At 46.0% G+C, this 25,381-nt stretch overlaps 1 protein-coding gene across 4 annotated transcripts in view; it reads right to left on the bottom strand.

Moving 5' to 3' along the window:
- The window catches only part of LOC121559682 (ephrin type-B receptor 4b-like), a 114,985-nt gene that overhangs the window by 77,992 nt on the left and 11,612 nt on the right, over positions 1 to 25,381 (bottom strand). For 2 of the 4 annotated variants that reach the window (XM_045215500.1, XM_041872796.2), the window contains exons 2-6: positions 15,543 to 15,613; positions 15,050 to 15,192; positions 14,163 to 14,304; positions 12,703 to 12,852; positions 10,094 to 10,337 (exon numbers count right to left, since the gene is read on the bottom strand). In XM_045215500.1, the coding sequence (XP_045071435.1) occupies positions 10,094 to 10,337; positions 12,703 to 12,852; positions 14,163 to 14,304; positions 15,050 to 15,192; positions 15,543 to 15,613 (750 nt within the window). Of the gene's footprint in view, positions 1 to 10,093; positions 10,338 to 12,702; positions 12,853 to 13,703; positions 13,843 to 14,162; positions 14,305 to 15,049; positions 15,193 to 15,542; positions 15,614 to 25,381 lie in introns of those variants that run through there. The other 2 variants (XM_045215501.1, XM_045215502.1) reach the window with 1 other exon arrangement.

Genomic DNA, 25,381 nt, shown 5'->3' with positions numbered 1-25,381 from the left:
CCTCTCTTCCTGTTTCCATCCCTCTAACCCTCTCTTCCTGTTTCCATCCCTCTCCTCTCTTCCTGTTTCCATCCCTCTAACCCTCTCTTCCTGTTTCCATCCCTCTAACCCTCTCTTCCTGTTTCCATCCCTCTAACCCTCTCTTCCTGTTTCCATCCCTCTAACCCTCTCTTCCTGTTTCCATCCCTCTAACCCTCTCTTCCTGTTTCCATCCCTCTAACCCTCTCTTCCTGTTTCCATCCCTCTAACCCTCTCTTCCTGTTTCCACCCCTCTAACCCTCTCTTCCTGTTTCCATCCCTCTAACCCTCTCTTCCTGTTTCCATCCCTCTAACCCTCTCTTCCTGTTTCCATCCCTCTAACCCTCTCTTCCTGTTTCCATCCCCCTCTCTTCCTGTTTCCATCCCTCTAACCCTCTCTTCCTGTTTCCATCCCTCTAACCCTCTCTTCCTGTTTCCATCCCTCTAACCCTCTCTTCCTGTTTCCATCCCTCTCTTCCTGTTTCCATCCCTCTAACCCTCTCTTCCTGTTTCCATCCCTCTAACCCTCTCTTCCTGTTTCCATCCCTCTAACCCTCTCTTCCTGTTTCCATCCCTCTAACCCTCTCTTCCTGTTTCCATCCCTCTAACCCTCTCTTCCTGTTTCCATCCCTCTAACCCTCTCTTCCTGTTTCCATCCCTCTAACCCTCTCTTCCTGTTTCCATCCCTCTAACCCTCTCTTCCTGTTTCCATCCCTCTCTTCCTGTTTCCATCCCTCTAACCCTCTCTTCCTGTTTCCATCCCTCTAACCCTCTCTTCCTGTTTCCATCCCTCTAACCCTCTCTTCCTGTTTCCACCCCTCTAACCCTCTCTTCCTGTTTCCATCCCTCTAACCCTCTCTTCCTGTTTCCATCCCTCTCTTCCTGTTTCCATCCCTCTAACCCTCTCTTCCTGTTTCCATCCCTCTAACCCTCTCTTCCTGTTTCCATCCCTCTAACCCTCTCTTCCTGTTTCCATCCCTCTAACCCTCTCTTCCTGTTTCCATCCCTCTAACCCTCTCTTCCTGTTTCCATCCCTCTAACCCTCTCTTCCTGTTTCCATCCCTCTAACCCTCTCTTCCTGTTTCCATCCCTCTAACCCTCTCTTCCTGTTTCCATCCCTCTAACCCTCTCTTCCTGTTTCCATCCCTCTAACCCTCTCTTCCTGTTTCCATCCCTCTAACCCTCTCTTCCTGTTTCCATCCCTCTAACCCTCTCTTCCTGTTTCCATCCCTCTCTTCCTGTTTCCATCCCTCTAACCCTCTCTTCCTGTTTCCATCCCTCTAACCCTCTCTTCCTGTTTCCATCCCTCTAACCCTCTCTTCCTGTTTCCATCCCTCTAACCCTCTCTTCCTGTTTCCATCCCTCTAACCCTCTCTTCCTGTTTCCATCCCTCTAACCCTCTCTTCCTGTTTCCATCCCTCTAACCCTCTCTTCCTGTTTCCATCCCTCTAACCCTCTCTTCCTGTTTCCATCCCTCTAACCCTCTCTTCCTGTTTCCATCCCTCTCTTCCTGTTTCCATCCCTCTAACCCTCTCTTCCTGTTTCCATCCCTCTAACCCTCTCTTCCTGTTTCCATCCCTCTAACCCTCTCTTCCTGTTTCCATCCCTCTAACCCTCTCTTCCTGTTTCCATCCCTCTAACCCTCTCTTCCTGTTTCCATCCCTCTAACCCTCTCTTCCTGTTTCCATCCCTCTAACCCTCTCTTCCTGTTTCCACCCCTCTAACCCTCTCTTCCTGTTTCCATCCCTCTAACCCTCTCTTCCTGTTTCCATCCCTCTCTTCCTGTTTCCATCCCTCTCTTCCTGTTTCCATCCCTCTAACCCTCTCTTCCTGTTTCCATCCCTCTAACCCTCTCTTCCTGTTTCCAACCCCCTCTAACCCTCTCTTCCTGTTTCCATCCCTCTCTTCCTGTTTCCATCCCTCTCTTCCTGTTTCCATCCCTCTAACCCTCTCTTCCTGTTTCCATCCCTCTAACCCTCTCTTCCTGTTTCCATCACTCTAACCCTCTCTTCCTGTTTCCATCCCTCTAACCCTCTCTTCCTGTTTCCATCCCTCTCTTCCTGTTTCCATCCCTCTAACCCTCTCTTCCTGTTTCCATCCCTCTAACCCTCTCTTCCTGTTTCCATCACTCTAACCCTCTCTTCCTGTTTCCATCCCTCTAACCCTCTCTTCCTGTTTCCATCCCTCTCTTCCTGTTTCCATCCCTCTAACCCTCTCTTCCTGTTTCCATCCCTCTAACCCTCTCTTCCTGTTTCCACCCCTCTAACCCTCTCTTCCTGTTTCCATCCCTCTAACCCTCTCTTCCTGTTTCCATCCCTCTAACCCTCTCTTCCTGTTTCCATCCCTCTAACCCTCTCTTCCTGTTTCCATCCCTCTCTTCCTGTTTCCATCCCTCTCTTCCTGTTTCCATCCCTCTAACCCTCTCTTCCTGTTTCCATCCCTCTAACCCTCTCTTCCTGTTTCCATCCCTCTAACCCTCTCTTCCTGTTTCCATCCCTCTAACCCTCTCTTCCTGTTTCCATCCCTCTAACCCTCTCTTCCTGTTTCCATCCCTCTAACCCTCTCTTCCTGTTTCCATCCCTCTAACCCTCTCTTCCTGTTTCCATCCCTCTAACCCTCTCTTCCTGTTTCCATCCCTCTCTTCCTGTTTCCATCCCTCTCTTCCTGTTTCCATCCCTCTAACCCTCTCTTCCTGTTTCCATCCCTCTAACCCTCTCTTCCTGTTTCCATCCCTCTAACCCTCTCTTCCTGTTTCCATCCCTCTAACCCTCTCTTCCTGTTTCCATCCCTCTAACCCTCTCTTCCTGTTTCCATCAAAAATGTTATGAATTGATTTGCATTTTAATGAGGGAAATAAGTATTTGAAAGATTTCTGGCTCCCAGGTGTCTTTTATACAGGTAACGAGCTGAGATTAGGAGCACACTCTTAAAGGAAGTGCTCCTAATCTCAGCTTGTTACCTGTATAAAAGACACCTGCCCACAGAAGCAATCAATCAATCAGTTTCCAAACTCTCCACCATGGCCAAGACCAAAGAGCTCTCCAAGGATGTCAGGGACAAGATTGTAGACCTAGACAAGGCTAGAATGGGCTACAAGACCATCGCCAAGCAGCTTGGTGAGAAGGTGATGTAAATGTAAAATGTAAGGTGACAACAGTTAGTGCGATTATTCGCAAATGGAAGAAACACAAAAGATCTGTCAATCTCCCTCTGCCTGGGGCTCCATGCAATATCTCACCTCGTGGAGTTGCAATGATCATGAGAACGGTGAGGAATCAGCCCAGAACTACACGGGAGGATCTTGTCAATGATCTCAAGGCAGCTGGGACCATAGTCACCAAGAAAACAATTGGTAACACACTACGCCGTGAAGGACTGAAATCCTGCAGCGTCCGCAAGGTCCCCCTGCTCAAGAAAGCACATATACAGGCCCGTCTGAAGTTTGCCAATGAACATCTGAATGATTCAGAGGAGAACTGGGTGAAAGTGTTGTGGTCAGATGTGACCAAAATGGAGCTCTTTGGCATCAACTCAACTCGCCGTGTTTGGAGGAGGAGGAATGCTGCCTATGACCCCAAGAACACCATCCCCACCGTCAAACATGGAGGTGGAAACCTTATGCTTTGGGGGTGTTTTTCTGCTAAGGGGACAGGACAACTTCACCGCATCAAAGGGACGATGGACGGGGCCATGTACAGTCAAATCTTGGGTGGGAACCTCCTTCCCTCAGCCAGGGCATTGAAAATGGGTCGTGGATGGGTATTCCAGCATGACAATGACCCAAAACACACGGCCAAGACAACAAAGGAGTGGCTCAAGAAGAAGCACATTAAGGTCCTGGAGTGGCCTAGCCAGTCTCCAGACCTTAATCCCATAGAAAATCTGTGGAGGGAGCTGAAGGTTCGAGTTGCCAAACGTCAGCCTCGAAACCTTAATGACTTGGAGAAGATCTGCAAAGAGGAGTGGAACAAAATCCCTCCTGAGATGTGTACAAACCTGGTGGCCAACTACAAGAAACGTCTGACCATCAAGCCAAGAATCACCAAGAAACGTCATTGCCAACAAGGGTTTTGCCACCAAGTACTAAGTCATGTTTTGCAGAGGGATCAAATACTTATTTCCCTCATTAAAATGCAAATCAATTGAAAACATTTTTGACATGCGTTTTTCTGGATTTTTTTGTTGTTATTCTGTCTCTCACTGTTCAAATAAACCTACCATTAAAATTATAGACTGATCATGTCTTTGTCAGTGGGCAAATGTACAAAATCAGCAGGGGATCAAATACTTTTTTCCCTCACTGTATATACATTTGAAGTAGGAAGTTTACATACACCTTAGCCAAATACATTAAACTCAGTTTTTCACAATTCCTGACATTTAATCCTAGTAGAAATTCCCTGTCTTAGGTCAGTTAGGATCACCACTTTATTTTAAGAATGTGAAATGTCAGAATAATAGTAGAGAGAATGATTTATTTAAGCTTTTATTTCTCTCATTACATTCCCAGTGGGTCAGAAGTTTACATACACTCAATTAGTATTTGGTAGCATTGTCTTTAAATTATTTAACTTGGGTCAAACGTTTCGGGTAGCCTTCCACAAGCTTCCCACAATAAGTTGGGTACATTTTGGCCCATTCCTCCTGACAGAGCTGGTGTAACTGAGTCAGGTTTGTAGGCCTCCTTGCTCGCACATGGGCTAACCCTAACCCTAACCTGTATAAAAGACACCTGTCCACACAATCAAACAGACTCCAACCTCTCCACAATGGCCAAGACCAGAGAGCTGTGTAAGGACATCAGGGATAAAATTGTAGACCTGCACAAGTCTGGGATGGGCTACAGGACAATAGGCAAGCAGCTTGGTGAGAAGGCAACAACTGTTGGCGCAATTATTAGAAAATGGAAGAAGTTCAAGATGACGGTCAATCGCCCTCGTCTGGGGCTCCATGCAAGATCTCACCTCGTGGGGCATCAATGATCATGAGGAAGGTGAGGGATCAGCCCAGAACTACACAGCAGGACCTGGTCAATGACCTGAAGAGAGCTGGGACCACAGTCTCAAAGAAAACCATTAGTAACACACTACGCCGTCATGGATTAAAATCCTGCAGCGCACGCAAGGTCCCCCTGCTCAAGCCAGCGCATGTCCAGGCCCGTCTGAAGTTTGCCAATGACCATCTGGATGATCCAGAGGAGGAATGGGAGAAGGTCATGTGGTCTGATGAGACAAAAATAGAGCTTTTTGGTCTAAACTCCACTCGCGGTGTTTGGAGGAAGAAGAAGGATGAGTACAACCCCAAGAACACCATCCCAACCGTGAAGCATGGAGGTGGAAACATCATTCTTTGGGGATGCTTTTCTGCAAAGGGGACAGGACGACTGCACCGTATTGAGGGGAGGATGGATGGGGCCATGTATCACGAGATCACGAGATCTTGGCCAACAACCTCCTTCCCTCAGTAAGAGCATTGAAGACGGGTCGTGGCTGGGTCTTCCAGCATGACAACGACCCGAAACAAACAGCCAGGGCAACTAAGAAGTGGCTCCGTAAGAAGCATCTCAAGGTCCTGGAGTGGCCTAGCCAGTCTCCAGACCTGAACCCAATAGAAAATCTTTAGAGGGAACTGAAAGTCTGTATTGCCCAGCGACAGCCCCGAAACCTGAAGGATCTGGAGAAGGTCTGTAAGGAGGAGTGGGCCAAAATCCCTGCTGCAGTGTGTGCAAACCTGGTCAAGACCTACAGGAAACGAATGATCTCTGTAATTGCAAACAAAGGTTTCTGTACCAAATAATAAGTTCTGCATTTCTGATGTATCAAATACTTATGTCATGCAATAAAATGCAAATTAATTACTTAAAAATCATACAATGTGATTTTCTGGATTTTTGTTTTAGATTCCGTCTCTCACAGTTGAAGTGTACCTATGATAAAAATGACATACCGCTACATGCTTTGTAAGTAGGAAAACCTGCAAAATCGGCAGTGTATCAAATACTTGTTCTCCCCACTGTATATGCAGTTTGTCACACCCTGGCTAATGGACTCTATTTGTTGAGCCAGAGTGTGTTTGTTCTGTATATCCAGTTATATGTGTACAAACACCTGCACGGCATCAGCTTCAGGCAAACCGGCATTAGCTGTAACAACACTGCCCCTCAGTGTCATTCAAATTTATTTTTTGTTCAGTTTTATTTGGACTTTTTTGAATTTTATCTTTGACCGTCATTCTATCCCCCACCCAGCAACTCCACTCCCACTTGTCTCCAATTCCCCATCCCAACCCTCAGCCCATCCCAACCCTCAGCTTCCCTCAGCCCATCCCAACCCTCAGCCTCCCTCAGCCCATCCCAACCCTCAGCCTCCCTCAGCCCATCCCACCCCTCAGCCTCCCTCAGCCCATCCCACCCCTCAGCCTCCCTCAGCCCATCCCAACCCTCAGCCTCCCTCAGCCCATCCCACCCCTCAGCCTCCCTCAGCCCATCCCAACCCTCAGCCTCCCTCAGCCCATCCCAACCCTCAGCCTCCCTCAGCCCATCCCAACCCTCAGCCTCCCTCAGCCCATTCCAACCCTCAGCTTCCCTCAGCCCATCCCAACCCTCAGCCTCCCTCAGCCCATCCCACCCCTCAGCCTCCCTCAGCCCATCCCAACCCTCAGCCCATCCCAACCCTCAGCCTCCCTCAGCCCATCCCAACCCTCAGCCTCCCTCAGCCCATCCCAACCCTCAGCTTCCCTCAGCCCATCCCAACCCTCAGCCTCCCTCAGCCCATCCCAACCCTCAGCTTCCCTCAGCCCATCCCACCTCTCTGCTGGCCACCCTCTTCGGATTTCTACGCCCCATATACCTTTCAACTATGCTGTGATGTTTAACATACAATTTCAATCTATCTAATCGAATAGAATCCACAGATTGCGAGTTGAAGATAAATCATTTTACTATGAGTATTAGTATATTACTAATTGACTGACCCGGTCTCTCCAGATCTCCCAACAATACTATTTCTACAGTCAATTTTAGATCAATATTATGCATTTTCAGCCATTCCTGAACCTGAGACCAGAACCAGGCTACCTGAGGGCAATACCAAAATAAATGGTCTATTGATTCTGTTTCCTCACAACAAAATCTGCAGCTGTGATGATTGTATGCCCCAAATATTCAACATTTTGTTGGTGGCAAGAATTCAATATAATAATTTTAGCTGAAAAGCACGAATTCTTGAATCTTGCGTCGTTTTATCGTTTTTTTTAGCCGACCAATTAGCCTGTTACCAACCCTTAGTAAACTATTGGAAAGAATTGTGTTTGACCAGATACAATGCTATTTTACTCTAAACAAATTGACAACAGACTTTCAGCACGCTTATAGGGAAGGACATTCAACAAGCACAGCACTTACACAAATTACTGATGATTGGCTGAGAGAAATTGATGATAAAAAGATTGTGGGGGCTGTTTTGTTAGACTTCAGTGCGGCTTTTGACATTATTTATCATAGTCTGCTGATGGAAAAACGTATGTGTTATGGCTTTACACCCGCTGCTATATTGTGGATAAAGAGTTACCTGTCTAACAGAACACAGAGGGTGTTCTTTAATGGAAGCCTCTCCAACATAATCCAGATAGAATCAGGAATTCCCCAGGGCAGCTGTCTAGGCCCATTACTTTTTTCAATCTTTACTAACGACATGCCACTGGATTTGAGTAAAGCCAGTGTGTCTATGTATACGGATGACTCAACACTATAGATGTCAGCTACTACAGCGACTGAAATGACTGCAACACTTAACAAAGAGCTGTAGTTAGTTTCAGAGTGGGTGGCAAGAATAAGTTAGTCCTAAATATTTCTAAAACTTAAAGCATTGTATTTGGAACAAATCATTCACTAAACTCCAAACCTCAATTAAATATTGTAATAAATAATGTGGAGATTGAGCAAGTTGAGGTGACTAAACTGCTTGGAATAACCCTGGATTGTAAACTGTTTTGGTCAAAACATATTGATACAACAGTAGCTAAGATGGGGAGAAGTCTGTCCATAATTAAGCGCTGCTCTACCTTCTTAACAGCACTATCAACAAGGCAGGTCCTACAGGCTCTAGTTTTGTCGCACCTGGACTACTGTTCAGTCGTGTGGTCAGGTGCCACAAAGAGGGACTTAGGAAAATTGCAATCGGCTCAAAACAGGGCAGCACAGCTGGCCCTTGGATGTACACAGAGAGCAAACAATAATATGCATGTCAATCTCTCCTGGCTCAAAGTGGAGGAGAGATTGACTTCAGCACTGCTTGTTTGTGAGAGGTATTGACATGTTGAAAGCACCTAGCTGTCTATTTGAACGACTGGCACACAGCTCAGACACCCATGCATACCCCACAAGACATGCCACCAGAGGTCTCTTCACAGTCCCCAAGTCCAGAACAGACTATGGGAGGCGCACAGTACTACATAGAGCCATGACTACATGGAACTCTATTCCACATCAGGTAACTGATGCAAGCAGTAGAATCAGATTTAAAAAACAGATAAAAATACACGTTATGGAACAGCGGGGACTGTGAAGCAACACAAACATAGACACAGACACATGATAACATACACACACGATAACATACGCACTATACACACACGTACACATGGATTTTGTGTTGTAGATATGTGGTAGTAGAGTAGAGGCCTGAGGGCACACACTTAATGTGCTGTGAAATCTGTTGTGAATGTATTGTAATGTTTTTAAAATTGTATAACTGCCTTAATTTTGCTGGACCCCAGGAAGAGTAGCTGCTGCCTTGGCAGCAGCTAATGGGGATCCATAATAAATACAAATGCAAATGAAATAATTCAGTTATAAATTATTTTGCCTTAGTTAAAAAATAAATTGTCCTCCTGTAAACTTTGATTAAATTTCCAATATCCCCGTCCACGTGGAAAATCTCTAAGAGTTATGTGAAGGCCAATTAGATGATGATCCAGTCGCATTCTGTCTCCTGTTAAAACTGTTTTAACCCTTGATGCAAGAGAGAAAGAGACAAGAAAGTTGTCAAGACGACTAGCTTGGTTAAGTCTCCTCCATGTATATCTCACTAGGTCGGGGTTTTTAGTCTCCAAATGTCCACTATTTCTAATGTGTCCATAATATTTGTGATTCCCTTAAGGCCAAGTTGATGATAGTTCGTAGAGTGGTTCCCTTTACGGTCCATTGAGGTCCTTAATTGTAAGGGTTGGTGTGAGGTGTGACCCAGGTGCGGTGCAGGATAGACAGCAGGCAGTAGGCAGAGATGGTGAAACAAGGATCTTTACCGGTGGTCCCGAAACCAGGATACAAAACACCGGACTTAACACGATAAAAGAAAGGTGGAGCAAATAAGTGTCCAAAAACAGGCTGACAGCCAAAATACGAAATGGTAACTATGACTGAAATAATAAAGAAACCGGGAGAAGACTTCTTGAGTACCTGTACATACTTCTCCGATCAGACACTGATTAGTCCTGTAACACTTAACACTGTGTTATAGTCTCCCACCATTATGATTTGATCATTTGTTGCCTGTAAATTCAATAAATTGGTATAAATATTTTCAAAGAAGTATGGATCATCCTGATTTGGACCATATAGATTAATGAGCCAAATCTGTTTTTCATCCACTTTCTTATAAGCGTCCGGATTAGAGTCCCGCTCCTTGAAAGCGGCAGCTCTAGCCTTTAGCTCAGCGCGGATGTTGCCTGTAATCTGAGACACACACTGAGACACACACTGAGACACACACTGAGACACACATACATACTGAATCACACACACACACGGAGATACACACACACACACACACACACACAGAGGCACACACAGAGGCACACACTGAGACACACACTGAGACACACACTGAGACACACACTGAGACACACACTGAGACACACACACACACTGAGACACACACACACAGAGACACACACACACACTGAGACACACACATACACTGAAACACACATACACTGAGACACACACACACACACTGAGACACATACTAAAACAGGAAAAGATCACCTCCGACCCCCTCACCTCCGACCCCCTCACCTCTACATTGTAGTTCTGTATCCGTGGCCTCATACCCTGGTCTGCAGGCACAGGTGGTGGCAGGCTGACCGACCCACTGTCCGTCCTCACCGCACAGCATGCTGGGAGGGCGTTCCAGCTCGCCCGGGGGCGTCACGGCGTTGTCCACACACACACCCTGAGCCCCCTCCACCAGGCCATGGGGAACCGTCTCAGGGAACCGGGAGAAGGAGCGCGTCAGGGGGGGGCACTTCTTAAAATATACCTGGAGACAGAATGGATAGGGTTAGAGAAGACTGGGTTACCTGGAGACAGAATGGATAGGGTTAGAGAAGACTGGGTTACCTGGAGACAGAATGGATAGGGTTAGAGAAGACTGGGTTACCTGGAGACAGAATGGATAGGGTTAGAGAAGACTGGGTTACCTGGAGACAGAATGGATAGGGTTAGAGAAGACTGGGTTACCTGGAGACAGAATGGATAGGGTTAGAGAAGACTGGGTTACCTGGAGACAGAATGGATAGGGTTAGAGAAGACTGGGTTACCTGGAGACAGAATGGATAGGGTTAGAGAAGACTGGGTTACCTGGAGACAGAATGGATAGGGTTAGAGAAGACTGGGTTACCTGGAGACAGAATGGATAGGGTTAGAGAAGACTGGGTTACCTGGAGACAGAATGGATAGGGTTAGAGAAGACTGGGTTACCTGGAGACAGAATGGATAGGGTTAGAGAAGACTGGGTTACCTGGAGACAGAATGGATAGGGTTAGAGAAGACTGGGTTACCTGGAGACAGAATGGATAGGGTTAGAGAAGACTGGGTTACCTGGAGACAGAATGGATAGGGTTAGAGAAGACTGGGTTACCTGGAGACAGAATGGATAGGGTTAGAGAAGACTGGGTTACCTGGAGACAGAATGGATAGGGTTAGAGAAGACTGGGTTACCTGGAGACAGAATGGATAGGGTTAGAGAAGACTGGGTTACCTGGAGACAGAATGGATAGGGTTAGAGAAGACTGGGTTACCTGGAGACAGAATGGATAGGGTTAGAGAAGACTGGGTTACCTGGAGACAGAATGGATAGGGTTAGAGAAGACTGGGTTACCTGGAGACAGAATGGATAGGGTTAGAGAAGACTGGGTTACCTGGAGACAGAATGGATAGGGTTAGAGAAGACTGGGTTACCTGGAGACAGAATGGATAGGGTTAGAGAAGACTGGGTTACCTGGAGACAGAATGGATAGGGTTAGAGAAGACTGGGTTACCTGGAGACAGAATGGATAGGGTTAGAGAAGACTGGGTTACCTGGAGACAGAATGGATAGGGTTAGAGAAGACTGGGTTACCTGGAGACAGAATGGATAGGGTTAGAGAAGACTGGGTTACCTGGAGACAGAATGGATAGGGTTAGAGAAGACTGGGTTACCTGGAGACAGAATGGATAGGGTTAGAGAAGACTGGGTTACCTGGAGACAGAATGGATAGGGTTAGAGAAGACTGGGTTACCTGGAGACAGAATGGATAGGGTTAGAGAAGACTGGGTTACCTGGAGACAGAATGGATAGGGTTAGAGAAGACTGGGTTACCTGGAGACAGAATGGATAGGGTTAGAGAAGACTGGGTTACCTGGAGACAGAATGGATAGGGTTAGAGAAGACTGGGTTACCTGGAGACAGAATGGATAGGGTTAGAGAAGACTGGGTTACCTGGAGACAGAATGGATAGGGTTAGAGAAGACTGGGTTACCTGGAGACAGAATGGATAGGGTTAGAGAAGACTGGGTTACCTGGAGACAGAATGGATAGGGTTAGAGAAGACTGGGTTACCTGGAGACAGAATGGATAGGGTTAGAGAAGACTGGGTTACCTGGAGACAGAATGGATAGGGTTAGAGAAGAGTGGGTTACCTGGAGACAGAATGGATAGGGTTAGAGAAGAGTGGGAGGGGGTGTGTAGAGTCCGATTGAGTTGAAGCGTTAAGACTGCATTCTACATGATCAAATGTTACTTTAAAACTTACTTAAGACTAAGTAAAACTAGGTAACTAATGTTAACCTGTAAATGTAACTAAGTAACTTAAGAAGACTGTCCATACCCTGACAGCCAGTAAGTAAAACTAGGTAACTAATGTTAACCTGTAAATGTAACTTAGTAACTTAAGAAGACCGTCCATACCCTGACAGCCAGTAAGTAAAACTAGGTAACTATTGTTAACCTGTGAATGTAACTAAGTGACTTAAGAAGACCGTCCATACCCTGACAGCCAGTAAGTAAAACTAGGTAACTAATGTTAACCTGTAAATGTAACTAAGTAACTTAAGAAGACCGTCCATACCCTGACAGCCAGTAAGTAAAACTAGGTAACTAATGTTAACCTGTAAATGTAACTAAGTAACTTAAGAAGACCGTCCATACCCTGACAGCCAGTAAGTAAAACTAGGTAACTAATGTTAACCTGTAAATGTAACTAAGTAACTTAAGAAGACCGTCCACACCCTGACAGCCAGTAAGTAAAACTAGGTAACTAATGTTAACCTGTAAATGTAACTAAGTAACTTAAGAAGACGGTCCATACCCTGACAGCCAGTAAGTAAAACTAGGTAACTAAGCAACGTAAGAAGACCGTCCATACCCTGACAGCCAGCAGAGCCATACAGGCTCCCTGTGCTTGGAAGGCTAGGTACATGCCCCTTTTAGTTAATGGACCAATCCTGAGCGTCTTCACATTGGATTTCTTCTCTCCACCCCTTCGAAGCAGGAAGTCAGCTGCTACTGTGTCCACCTGAGGAGAGAGCGGGTTAGGGAGGATGTTAAAACCAAGAAGGTCATCTGGTGGGATCTTCCTGTAATGGGGGGGGGGGGGACGCACAAAATAATTTCGACAACAGGGATCTTGAGTCAGGAGGGGATTGAATGTCTCTGCTGTAACCAAGAAGTTTGATCTCGACATCTAGCCACTTAGCTAGCAAGTTAGCAAACCAGATGCATAGATGGAGCCCTGAGCTGGAGCCCTGAGCTGGAGCCCTGACCTGGAGCCCTGACCTGGAGCCCTGACCTGGAGCCCTGAGCTGGAGCCCTGACCTGGAGCCCTGAGCTGGAGCCCTGAGCTGGAGCCCTGGAGCCCTGAGCTGGAGCCCTGAGCTGGAGCCCTGAGCTGGATATCATTTATTTGACACATCTTAGATTTCTTATATGTAGTTATACTTAATTTATAGTTATAAGCAGTGGCGTAGCAAGGCGGTATTGTGATATACCCCGGTATACGGTATATCTCCCAAGCCTACTAGCTGTCAATACAGTTTCTTCAGTAGCTGAACATGTCCACATAGCCACGAAAGTGACAAATTGACACATTTGCATATTTGTCAAAAATGACTTTATTTCAAAAGAGTGCTGTACGGCACTTTATGCAATCATATTGTTCTACACAGCTAGCGTAACTGGCCGTTTGGCTAGCGTAACTGGCCGTTTGGCTAGCGTAACTGGCCGTTTGGCTAGCGTAACTGGCCGTTTGGCTAGCGTAACTGGCCGTTTGGCTAGCGTAACTGGCCGTTTGGCTAGCGTAACTGGCCGTTTGGCTAGCGTAACTGGCCGTTTGGCTAGCGTAACTGGCCGTTTGGATTGGAAGCGTACCTTGGTATAGGGGTTCTCCATCCAGGCAGGGTGCGTGTATTGGAAGCGTACCTTGGTATAGGGGTTCTCCATCCAGGCAGGGTGCGTGTATTGGAAGCGTACCTTGGTATAGGGGTTCTCCATCCAGGCAGGGTGCGTGTATTGGAAGCGTACCTTCGTATAGGGGTTCTCCATCCAGGCAGGGTGCGTGTTTTGGAAGCGTACCTTGGTATAGGGGTTCTCCATCCAGGCAGGGTGCGTGTTTTGGAAGCGTACCTTGGTATAGGGGTTCTCCATCCAGGCAGGGTGCGTATTTTGGAAGCGTACCTTGGTATAGGGGTTCTCCATCCAGGCAGGGTGCGTGTTTTGGAAGCGTACCTTGGTATAGGGGTTCTCCATCCAGGCAGGGTGCGTGTATTGGAAGCGTACCTTGGTATAGGGGTTCTCCATCCAGGCAGGGTGCGTGTATTGGAAGCGTACCTTGGTATAGGGGTTCTCCATCCAGGCAGGGTGCGTGTTGGTAGCTTCGTCCGTGTCTGTCTGATAGTGGTACAGGTTAAATGTCTCTTTACAGGACCGGTGGGAGTTATAGGGAAGAGACGAACACTCCATCATCGTAAACCTGTCAATACATTCATCAATGCATTAATCAATCAAATCAACAAGTCAATCAAATGCATTTATAAAGCCTTTTTACATCCGCAGTTGTGCTTTAAAAGTGCTTTACATTTTAAAAAAGTGCTTTACCCAGCCTAAAACCACGAAGACCAAGCAAAGCAGAAGCACAGTTGTTAGGAAAAACTCCCTAGAAGACAGAAACCTACAGAGGAACCAGGCTCAAGAGGGAAAACTCTCTAGAAGGCTGGAACCTAGGAAGAAACCTACAGAGGAACCAGGCTCAGAGGGGGAACAGTCTCTAGAAGGCAGGAACCTAGAGAGGAACCAGGCTCAGAGGGGGAACAGTCTCTAGAAGGCAGGAACCTAGAGAGGAACCAGGCTCAGAGGGGGAACAGTCTCTAGAAGGCAGGAACCTAGAGAGGAACCAGGCTCAGAGGGGGAACAGTCTCTAGAAGGCAGGAACCTAGAGAGGAACCAGGCTCAGAGGGGGAACAGTCTCTAGAAGGCAGGAACCTACAGAGGAACCAGGCTCAGAGGGGGAACAGTCTCTAGAAGGCAGGAACCTACAGAGGAACCAGGCTCAGAGGGGGAACAGTCTCTAGAAGGCAGGAACCTAGAGAGGAACCAGGCTCAGAGGGGGAACACTCTCTAGAAGGCAGGAACCTAGAGAGGAACCCAGCGCCTACAATCAATTAACCAATTGAAGTGAACATCTGTATAACCCCATTAGCCAATCAGCATGTCCGTACCTTATCTCTACGTAGAGCACGGAGGCGGTCCTTCGGGGGATCAGCCGGCTCCTAAGCCAATGAGAGGTGCTGCCGTCTCCAGGACACAGCTGATAGGTCCTCACACTGTTCCCCTCATCATCCAGACCACTCATCTCCTCCCACTGAGACATCATATAATACAGGTTAGAGGGCAGGTGTGTGTTCAGTGTATGTGTGTGTGTGTGTGTATGTGTGTGTGTGTGTGTATGTGTGTGTGTGTGTATGTATGTATGTATGTATGTATGTATGTATGTATGTATGTATGTATGTATGTGTGTGTGTGTGTATGTGTGTGTGTGTGTATGTGTGTATGTGTATGTGTGTATGTGTGTGTGTGTGTGTGTGTGTGTGTGTGTGTGTGTGTGTGTGTGTGTGTGTGTGTGTGTGTGTGTGTACCTCAGGGTCTCTGTGTGTGTGTGTGTGTGTGTGTGTGTGTGTGTGTGTGTGTGTGTGTGTGTGTGTGTGTGTGTACCTCAGGGTCTGTGTGGGGGTAGACAGTCCATCGTAGATCTGAAGTCTCTAGCTTAGTGTTCATCACCACGTCTGGAGGAGAGAGAGAGAGAGATGACTTAGAGAGATGACTTAGAGAGATGACTTAGAGAGATTATAGGGTGCTATAGGGTGACAGAGCAATGACATTACATTGACATATTGACCCTGAAATAGGGACACGTATATGTTTCAGGAGTACATATATATTAGAATCAATATATGTAACAACAGGAGTACCAGTCAGAAGTTTGGACACCTACTCATTCAAGGGTTCTTCTTTATTTTTACTATTTTCTACATTGTAGAATAATAGTGAAGACATCAAAACTATGAAATAACACATATGGAATAATGTAGTAACCAAAAACGTGTTAAACAAATCAAAATATATTTTATATTTGATATTCTTCAAAGTAGCCACCCTTTGCCTTGATGACAGCTTTGCACACTCTTGGCATTCTCTCAACCAGCTTCATGAGGTAGTCACCTGGAATGCATTTCAATTAACAGGTGTGCCTTCTTAAAAGTTAATTTGTGGAATTTCTTACCGTCTTAATGCGTTTGAGCCAATCAGTTGTGTTGTGACAAGGTAGGGGGGGTATACAGAAGATAGCCCTATTTGGTAAAAGACCAAGTCCATATTATGGCAACAACAGCTCAAATAAGCAAAGAGAAACAACAGTCCATCATTACTTTAAGACATGAAGGTCAGTCAATACGGAACATTTCAAGAACTTTGAACGTTTCTTCAAGTGCAGTCGCAAAAACCATCAAGCGCTATGATAAAACTGGCTCTCATGAGGACCGCCACAGGAAAGGAAGACCCAAAGTTACCTCTGCTGCAGAGGATAAGTTCATTAGAGTTAATTGCACCTCAGATTGCAGCCCAAATAAATGCTTCACAGAGTTCAAGTTACAGACACATCTCAACATCAACTGTTCAGAGGGGATTGTGTGAATCAGGCCTTCATGGTCGAATTGCTGCAAAGAAACCACTACTAAAGGACACCAATAAGAAGAAGAGACTTGCTTGGGCCAAGAAACACGAGCAATGGACATTAGACCGGTGGAAATCTGTCCTTTGGTCTGATGAGTCCAAATTTGAGATTATTGGTTCCAACCGCAGTGTCTTTGTGAGACGCAGAGTAGGTGAACGGATTATCTCCGCATGTGTGGTTCCCACAGCATTCTACAGCGATACGCCATCCCATCTGGTTTGGGCTTAGTGGGACTATCATTTGCTTTTCAACAGGACAATGACCCAACACACCTCCAGGCTGTGTAAGGGCTATTTGACCAAGAAGGAGAGTGATGGAGTGCTGCATCAGATGACCTGGCCTCCACAATCCCCCGACCTCAACCCAATTGAGATGGTTTGGGATGAGTCGGACCGCAGAGTGAAGGAAAAGCAGCCAACAAGTGCTCAGCATATGTGGGAACTCCTTCAAGACTGTTGGAAAATCATTCCAGGTGAAGCTGGTTGAGAGAATGCCAAGAGTGTGCAAAGCTGTCATCAAGGCAAAGGGTGGCTACTGAAGAATCTCAAATATAAAATATATTTTGATTTGTTTAACACGTTTTTGGTTTCTACATGATTCCATATGTGTTATTTCATAGTTGATGTCTTCACTATTATTCTGCAATGTAGAAAATAGTACAAATAAAGAAAAACCCTTGAATGAGTAGGTGTTCTCCTTCCATTGGTAGGTGGGTCCAGACTTTTGACTGGTACTGTATATACATACAGTATATCCTTATATGATTCATAAAGATCCTTTTTTTTTGTACATGCAAGAGTAACACACACACACACACAACACACACAACACACACAACACACACAACACACACACACACACACACACACACACACACACACACACACACACACACACACACACACACACACACATACACACATACACACATACACACATACACACATACACACATACACACATACACACATACACACATACACATACACATACACACACACACACACACACACACACACACACACACACACACACACACACACACACACACCTGTCTGTGGGAGTCATGAGGAGGACAGAGAAATAAACCTTTTCAATTCAATTCAAGGGCATTATGGGAAACGTATGTTAACATTGCCAAAGCAAGTGAAGTAGATAATAAACAAAAGTGAAATAAACAATAAAAATGAACAGTAAACATTACACTCAGAAGTTCCAAAAGAATAAAGACATTTCAAATGTCATATTATGTCTATATATACAGTGTTGTGGTCCTCTGTAGCTCAGCTGGTAGAGCACGGCGCTTGTAATGCCAGGGTAGTGGGTTCGATCCCCGGGACCACCCAATACGTAAAAATTTATGCACACATGACTGTAAGTCGCTTTGGATAAAAGCGTCTGCTAAATGTCATATTATTATTATTATTATTATATTATTGTAACAATGAGCAAATAGTTCAAGTATGAATGGGAAAATAAATAAACATAAATATGGGTTGTATTTCCAATGGTGTTTGTTCTTCACTGGTTGCCCTTTTCTTGTGGCAACAGGTCACAAATCTTGCTGCTGTGATGGCACACTGTGGTATTTCACCCAGTAGATAAGGGAGTTTATAAAAAATTGGATTTGTTTTTGAATTCTCTCTCTCGTGCACACACACACACACACACCGTGTTTCCCTGTACTAAATGAGAGAACATCTCCCTCACATTTTTCCGGATCATTCCTGCTCTGCTAAGGAGCGGAACGCTTTCCTACCACACTGTAATTACACACACACACACACACACACACCAAAACACACACACACCAAACACAGAGAGAGAAAGAGGAGAGAGAGAGAGAGAGACAGAGACAGAGACAGAGACAGAGACAGAGACAGAGACAGAGACAGAGACAGAGACAGAGACAGAGACAGAGACAGAGACAGAGACAGAGACAGAGAGAGAGAGCAGAGACAGAGACAGAGAGAGAGAGAGAGAGAGAGAGAGACAGAGAGACAGAGACAGAGACAGAGACAGAGACAGAGACAGAGACAGAGACAGAGACAGAGACAGAGACAGAGACAGAGACAGAGACAGAGACAGAGACAGAGACAGAGACAGAGAGAGAGAGAGAGAGAGAGAGAGAGAGAGAGAGAGACAGAGACAGAGACAGAGACAGAGACAGAGACAGAGACAGAGACAGAGACAGAGACAGAGACAGAGACAGAGACAGACAGAGAGAGAGAGAGAGAGAGAAAGAGCAGACGGGTAGATGAGCTCCTGAATTTTTCAGCATGTTTTTACAAAAATATAGATTTAGAGTTAGATAAACTTGTTTTTTTTGGCAAGGACCTATACAGGATGCTACCCTCCACAACATAACCTTCACTCCAAACAGGCAGGGACCTATACAGGATGCTACCCTCCACAACATAACCTTCACTCCAAACAGGCAGGGACCTATACAGGATGCTACCCTCCACAACATAACCTTCACTCCAAACAGGCAGGGACCTATACAGGATACTACCCTCCACAACATAACCTTCACTCCAAACAGGCAGGGACCTATACAGGATGCTACCCTCCACAGCATAACCTTCACTCCAAACAGGCAGGGACCTATACAGGATGCTACCCTCCCTATACAGGATGCTACCCTCCACAACATAACCTTCACTACAAATCAAAACTCCAAACCTACGATCTGATTTTCGACAGAATTACCTGGAAGGATTCTTACTACCAAAGATTCTTATTCCCAAACTATACAGCAAATGCTCTGGCAAGCAAATAGAACCTTGAAAACACCATCCAACCTGGAACTGAGTGAGTCATGTTTAGTCTGAAGCTACTTTTAAAGCCAAGAAGAAAAATACATTACAATTATATATTTCACTTTATAAGGCTTGAATGCTAAGTTAAGGCTACCAAGTTTGCTAGGACAGAACATATCTGACTGCAAATTCAATTCGTACTGAGGTGTGAAGTGAGATGTGTCAAAGCCCTTGAGCCCAACAATGGCAGGAGAGTTCCACAGCCTACCCCCCCATGTCATTACAATATACCCTCTGGATTACATTTACATTTAAGTCATTTAGCAGACGCTCTTATCCAGAGCGACTTACAGTTAGTGAATACATCTTTTTTTTTATACTGGCCCCCCGTGGGAATCGAACCCACAACCTATCAACTGAGCTACATCCCTGCCGGCCATTCCCTCCCCTACCCTGGACGACGCTGGGCCAATTGTGCGCCGCCCATGAGTCTCCCGGTCGCGGCCGGCTATGACAGAGCCTGGATTCGAACCAGGATCTCTAGTGGCACAGTTAGCACTGCGATGCAGAGCCTTAGACCACTGCACCACTCGGGAGTCTATACAAAAGAAAAAAAATGACAAGGCACTAAAAGAGTTCAAAAGGAATATCCTTATGGAAAATCAAGACACTTTTTGCTGACTATTGTAAAAATGTGAACATAAGCAACTTAATCTTCCACACAGGACTCTGAGTCAGCCAAAGTCAACCTGTACAAGTCTGGAGCAGTAATGGTCCAGGGCAACCCCAAACAGTTTCAGATGGACGGCAGTAATGGTCCAGGGCAACCCCAAACAGTTTCAGATGGACGGCAGTAATGGTCCAGGGCAACCCCAAACAGTTTCAGATGGACGGCAGTAATGGTCCAGGGCAACCCCAAACAGTTTCAGAGGGACGGCAGTAATGGTCCAGGGCAACCCCAAACAGTTCCAGATGGACGGCAGTAATGGTCCAGGGCAACCCCAAACAGTTTCAGATGGACTTTTACCTAATCAAAGAGCGAGCGCTGCAGGAGAAGCTCTCTCTTGAGAAAGATACCCCCACCCCGAGCGGGTCAGACCAGACCTCTTCATTAAACAACCCCACAGACGAGCAACCCCAAGCAGAAAGTCAACCTCCCAACACAGAGTACTACTCCCTCATTGAAATGAAGGATAAATTCACCCAGCTGGAGGTAAGGCAGGTGGAGCTGGAACAGCAGGTGAACACACTCCAGTCAGCACAGACCCAGACAACAGTCCAGCACAACAACACCCCCTTAACTAGACCTGGAGACCTGGAGGTAGAGAGAGACATGTCTGCACTCTGGACTGTGGTGAGACAACATCAACAGGAGAAAGAGCAGGAGCAGGAGAAGAACAGAGCACTAGAGGAGAGGATCAGAGTGCTGGAGGAGAAGGTGAGAACGATGACGGGTGACAGAGAACAACCCATTAGAGAGCTGGCCACCCCCGCAGAGAAGCCAGCAGAACAGCCCACCTCAGATCCTGGCCATAGCCTCGACATCACAGCTGGACAGACAAATGAAGAACCCCAAGCCCAGGGGATCCCACCCCCTCTGAGCACACCCCCGTCAGCCACCCTGATAGCCCTCCTGACGACCCCCCCACACCCACTGAGGACATACACAAGCAACAGATTGTACTCTTTATGGACTCAAACGGGAAATATATACAAGAAAATAATATTTACCCCAAACACACAGTGTCTAAACTCTGGTGTCCAAACACCCAGCGCGCCCTAGACCTTCTGTCTGAGGACCGACTAGGGTCACCCAGCCACATAATAATACACACAGGCACAAACGACCTGAGAACACAGCAGGAAAGGGTGGCCACATCACTCAAGGGCGTGATAGAAAAAGGATTCTACTTTCCCCAACGCACAAGTAGTTATCTCCACACTGCTACCAATACGCAAGTATTTCCTGTAACTGTGCCTCAAAACCAAATGTCTACCTGGCCCACCACTCCACCCTGGACTGGAACAGCCTTTACGACCAGGTCCACCTATACAAGGCAGCAGTGCCCACCTTCACCCGGACCCTAAAGGATATCGCCCTCAACCACAGCCCCAACACCTCACACAGGAGCAACAGATCAACAGACACCCCGCCCAGACCAGCGAAACACTCTCCCAGACCTGCGGGACCCCCCCCAGGACCTACACATAGAGGACCCCCGCAGAGAGGACCTACATCCAGACTACAGCACCACCAGCCACATCCACCCCCCCACCCCAACCAATCAAACCTCCCCCAAGTCAAACATGCCCACACCCCATTTAGGCCCCCTCAGATCAGACCTATGCCCCTCCTGCCCACCCCATGCCCCCCACACACACAAAGAGGGCCTCAACATGAAAGTCACACATACACCCAGGCCGTGAGCAGGCAAACAGGCCCAACCCCCACTCTTACACTAGCCCAAGCCAATGGCATGTACCAGATGCTCAGCAGGCTCTGCTCACAATTACTGGTCTGAGGCCAAACCACACAACTAACAACATTGGACACTTTATGGAACAGAAAGCCTTCACTATCTCATCCTGGAATATCCAAGGCCTGAGGTCATCTGCCTTTGGCCTAAAGAGCAGGAACCTGGACTTCACCAAAGAAATCAGAAATACAGACATTGTCATCCTACAAGAAACATGGTATAGAGGAGATGGACCCACTGGTTGCCCTCTAGGTTACAGAGAGCTGGTAGTCCCATCCACCAAACTACCAGGTGTGAAACAGGGAAGGGACTCAGGGTATGCTAATTGTACACGCTGGGTTTGTACATAGTCAATGGTAGTGTTCGAGGGGACTCCTATGGTAGGTACACCTATAGCTCATCTCTTGGCAGTAGTACTGTAGACTACTTTATCACTGACTTCAACCCAGAGTCTCTCAGAGCGTTCACAGTCAGCCCACTGACACCCCTATCAGATCACAGCAAAATCACAGTCTACTTGAACAGAGCAATACTCAATCATGAGGCATCAAAGCCAAAGGAACTGAATAATATTAAGAAATGCTACAGATGGAAGGAAAGTAGTGTTGAAACCTACCAAAAAACAATTAGGCAACAACAAATTCAATCCCTTTTAGACAACTTCCTGGACAAGGTCTTAGAATCAACTATTAAAGACTACCAGAACCCACTGGATTCTCCAATTACATTGAATGAACTGCAGGACAAAATACAAACCCTCCAACCCAAAAAGGCCTGTGGTGTTGATGGTATCCTCAATGAAATTATAAAATATACAGACCACAAATTCCAATTGGCTATACTTAAACTATTTAACATCATCCTTAGCTCTGGCATCTTCCCCAATATTTGGAACCAAGGACTGATCACCCCAATCCATAAAAGTGGAGACAAATAAACAAACGAAAACATAAAATTCGACATACCAATTAGGATCTGGCTAAAAATACTTGAATCAGTTATAGAACCCATTGCCCTTTATGGTTGTGAGGTCTGGGGTCCGCTCACCAACCAAGAATTCACAAAATGGGACAAACAGCGAATTGAGACTCTGCATGCAGAATTCTGCAAAAATATCCTCAGTGTACAACGTAAAACACCAAATCATGCATGCAGAGCAGAATCAGGCCGATACCCGCTAATTATCAAACTCCAGAAAAGAGACAATACATTTTACAACCACCTAAAAGGAAGCGATTCCCAAACCTTCCATAACAAAGCCATCACCTACAGAGAGATGAACCTGGAGAAGAGTCCCCTAAGCAAGCTGGTCCTGGGGCTCTGTTCACAAACACAAACCGACCCCACAGAGCCCCAGGACAGCATCACAATTAGACCCAACCAAATCATGAGAAAACAAAAATATAACTACTTGACACATTGGAAAGAATCAGAGCAAACTAGAATGCTATTTGGCCCTAAACAGAGAGTACACAGTGGCAGAAGACCTGACCACTGTGACTGACCCAAAATTAAGGAAATCTTTGACTATGTACAGACTCAGTGAGCATAGCCTTGCTATTGAGAAAGGCCGCCGAAGGCAGACCTGGCTCTCAAGAGAAGACAGGCTATGTTCACACTGCCCACAAAATGAGGTGGAAACTGAGCTGCACTTCCTAACCTCCTGCCAAATGTATGACCATATTAGAGACACATATTTCCCTCAGATTACACAGACCCACAAAGAATTAAACAACAAACCCAATTCTGATAAACTGCCATTTCTTTTGAGTGAAAAACCACAGTGTGCCATCACAGCAGCAAGATTTGTGACCTGTTGCCACAAGAAAAGGGCAACCAGTGAAGAACAAACACCACTGTAAATACAACCCATATTTATGTTTATTTATTTTCCCATTTGTACTTTAACTATTTGCACATCATTACAAGAATGTATACAGTGAGGGAAAAAAGTATTTGATCCCCTGCTGATTTTGTACGTTTGCCCACTGACAAAGAAATGATCAGTCTATAATTTTAATGGTAGGTTTATTTGAACAGTGAGAGACAGAATAACAACAAAAAAATCCAGAAAAACGCATGTAAAAAATTTTATAAATTGATTTGCATTTTAATGAGGGAAATAACTATTTGACCCCCTCTCAATCAGAAAGATTTCTGGCTCCCAGGTGTCTTTTATACAGGTAACGAGCTGATATTAGGAGCACACTCTTAAAGGGAGTGCTCCTAATCTCAGTTTGTTACCTGTATAAAAAGACACCTGTCCACAGAAGCAATCAATCAGATTCCAAACTCTACACCATGGCCAAGACCAAAGAGCTCTCCAAGGATGTCAGGACCAAGATTGTAGACCTACACAAGGCTGGAATGGGCTACAAGACCATCGCCAAGCAGCTTGGTGAGAAGGTGACAACAGTTGGTGCGATTATTTGCAAATGGAAGAAACACAAAAGAACTGTCAATCTCCCTCTGCCTGGGGCTCCATGCAAGATCTCACCTCGTGGAGTTGCAATGATCAGGAGAACGGTGAGGAATCAGCCCAGAACTACACGGGAGGATCTTGTCAATGATCTCAAGGCAGTTGGGACCATAGTCACCAAGAAAACAATTGGTAACACACTACGCCGTGAAGGACTGAAATCCTGCAGCTCCCGCAAGGTCCCCCTGTTCAAGAAAGCACATATACAGGCCCGTCTGAAATTTGCCAATGAACATCTGAATGATTCAGAGGAGAACTGGGTGAAAGTGTTGTGGTCAGATGAGAACTCGCCGTGTTTGGAGGAGGAGGAATGCTGCCTATGACCCCAAGAACACCATCCCCACCGTCAAACATGGAGGTGGAAACGTTATGCTTTGGGGGTGTTTTTCTGCTAAGAGGACAGGACAACTTCACCGCATCAAAGGGTCGATGGACGGGGCCATGTACCGTCAAATCTTGGGTGAGAACCTCCTTCCCTCAGCCAGTGCATTGAAAATGGGTCGTGGATGGGTATTCCAGCATGACAATGACCCAAAACACACGGCCAAGGCAACAAAGGAGTGGCTCAAGAAGAAGCACATTAAGGTCCTGGAGTGGCCTAGCCAGTCTCCAGACCTTAATCCCATAGAAAATCTGTGGAGGGAGCTGAAGGTTCGAGTTGCCAAACGTCAGCCTCGAAACCTTAATGACTTGGAGAAGATCTGCAAAGAGGAGTGGGACAAAATCCCTCCTGAGATGTGTGCAAACCTGGTGGCCAACTACAAGAAACGTCTGACCTCTGTGATTGCAAACAAGGGTTTTGCCACCAAGTACTAAGTCATGTTTTGTAGAGGGGTCAAATACTTATTTCCCTCATTAAAATGCAAATCAATTGATAACATTTTTGACATGCGTTTTTCTGGATTTTTTTGTTGTTATTCTGTCTCTCACTGTTCAAATAAACCTACCATTAAAATTATAGACTGATCATGTCTTTGTCAGTGGGTAAATGTACAAAATCAGCAGGGGATCAAATACTTTTTTCCCTCACTGTATAGACATAATATGACATTTGAAATGTCTTTATTCTTTTGGAACTTCTGAGTGTAATGTTTACTGTTCAT

The sequence above is a fragment of the Coregonus clupeaformis genome, unplaced genomic scaffold (genome assembly GCF_020615455.1).
Source record: "Coregonus clupeaformis isolate EN_2021a unplaced genomic scaffold, ASM2061545v1 scaf0459, whole genome shotgun sequence".
NCBI lineage: Eukaryota > Metazoa > Chordata > Actinopteri > Salmoniformes > Salmonidae > Coregonus > Coregonus clupeaformis.
This window is presented reverse-complemented; position numbering and strand designations above follow the sequence as displayed.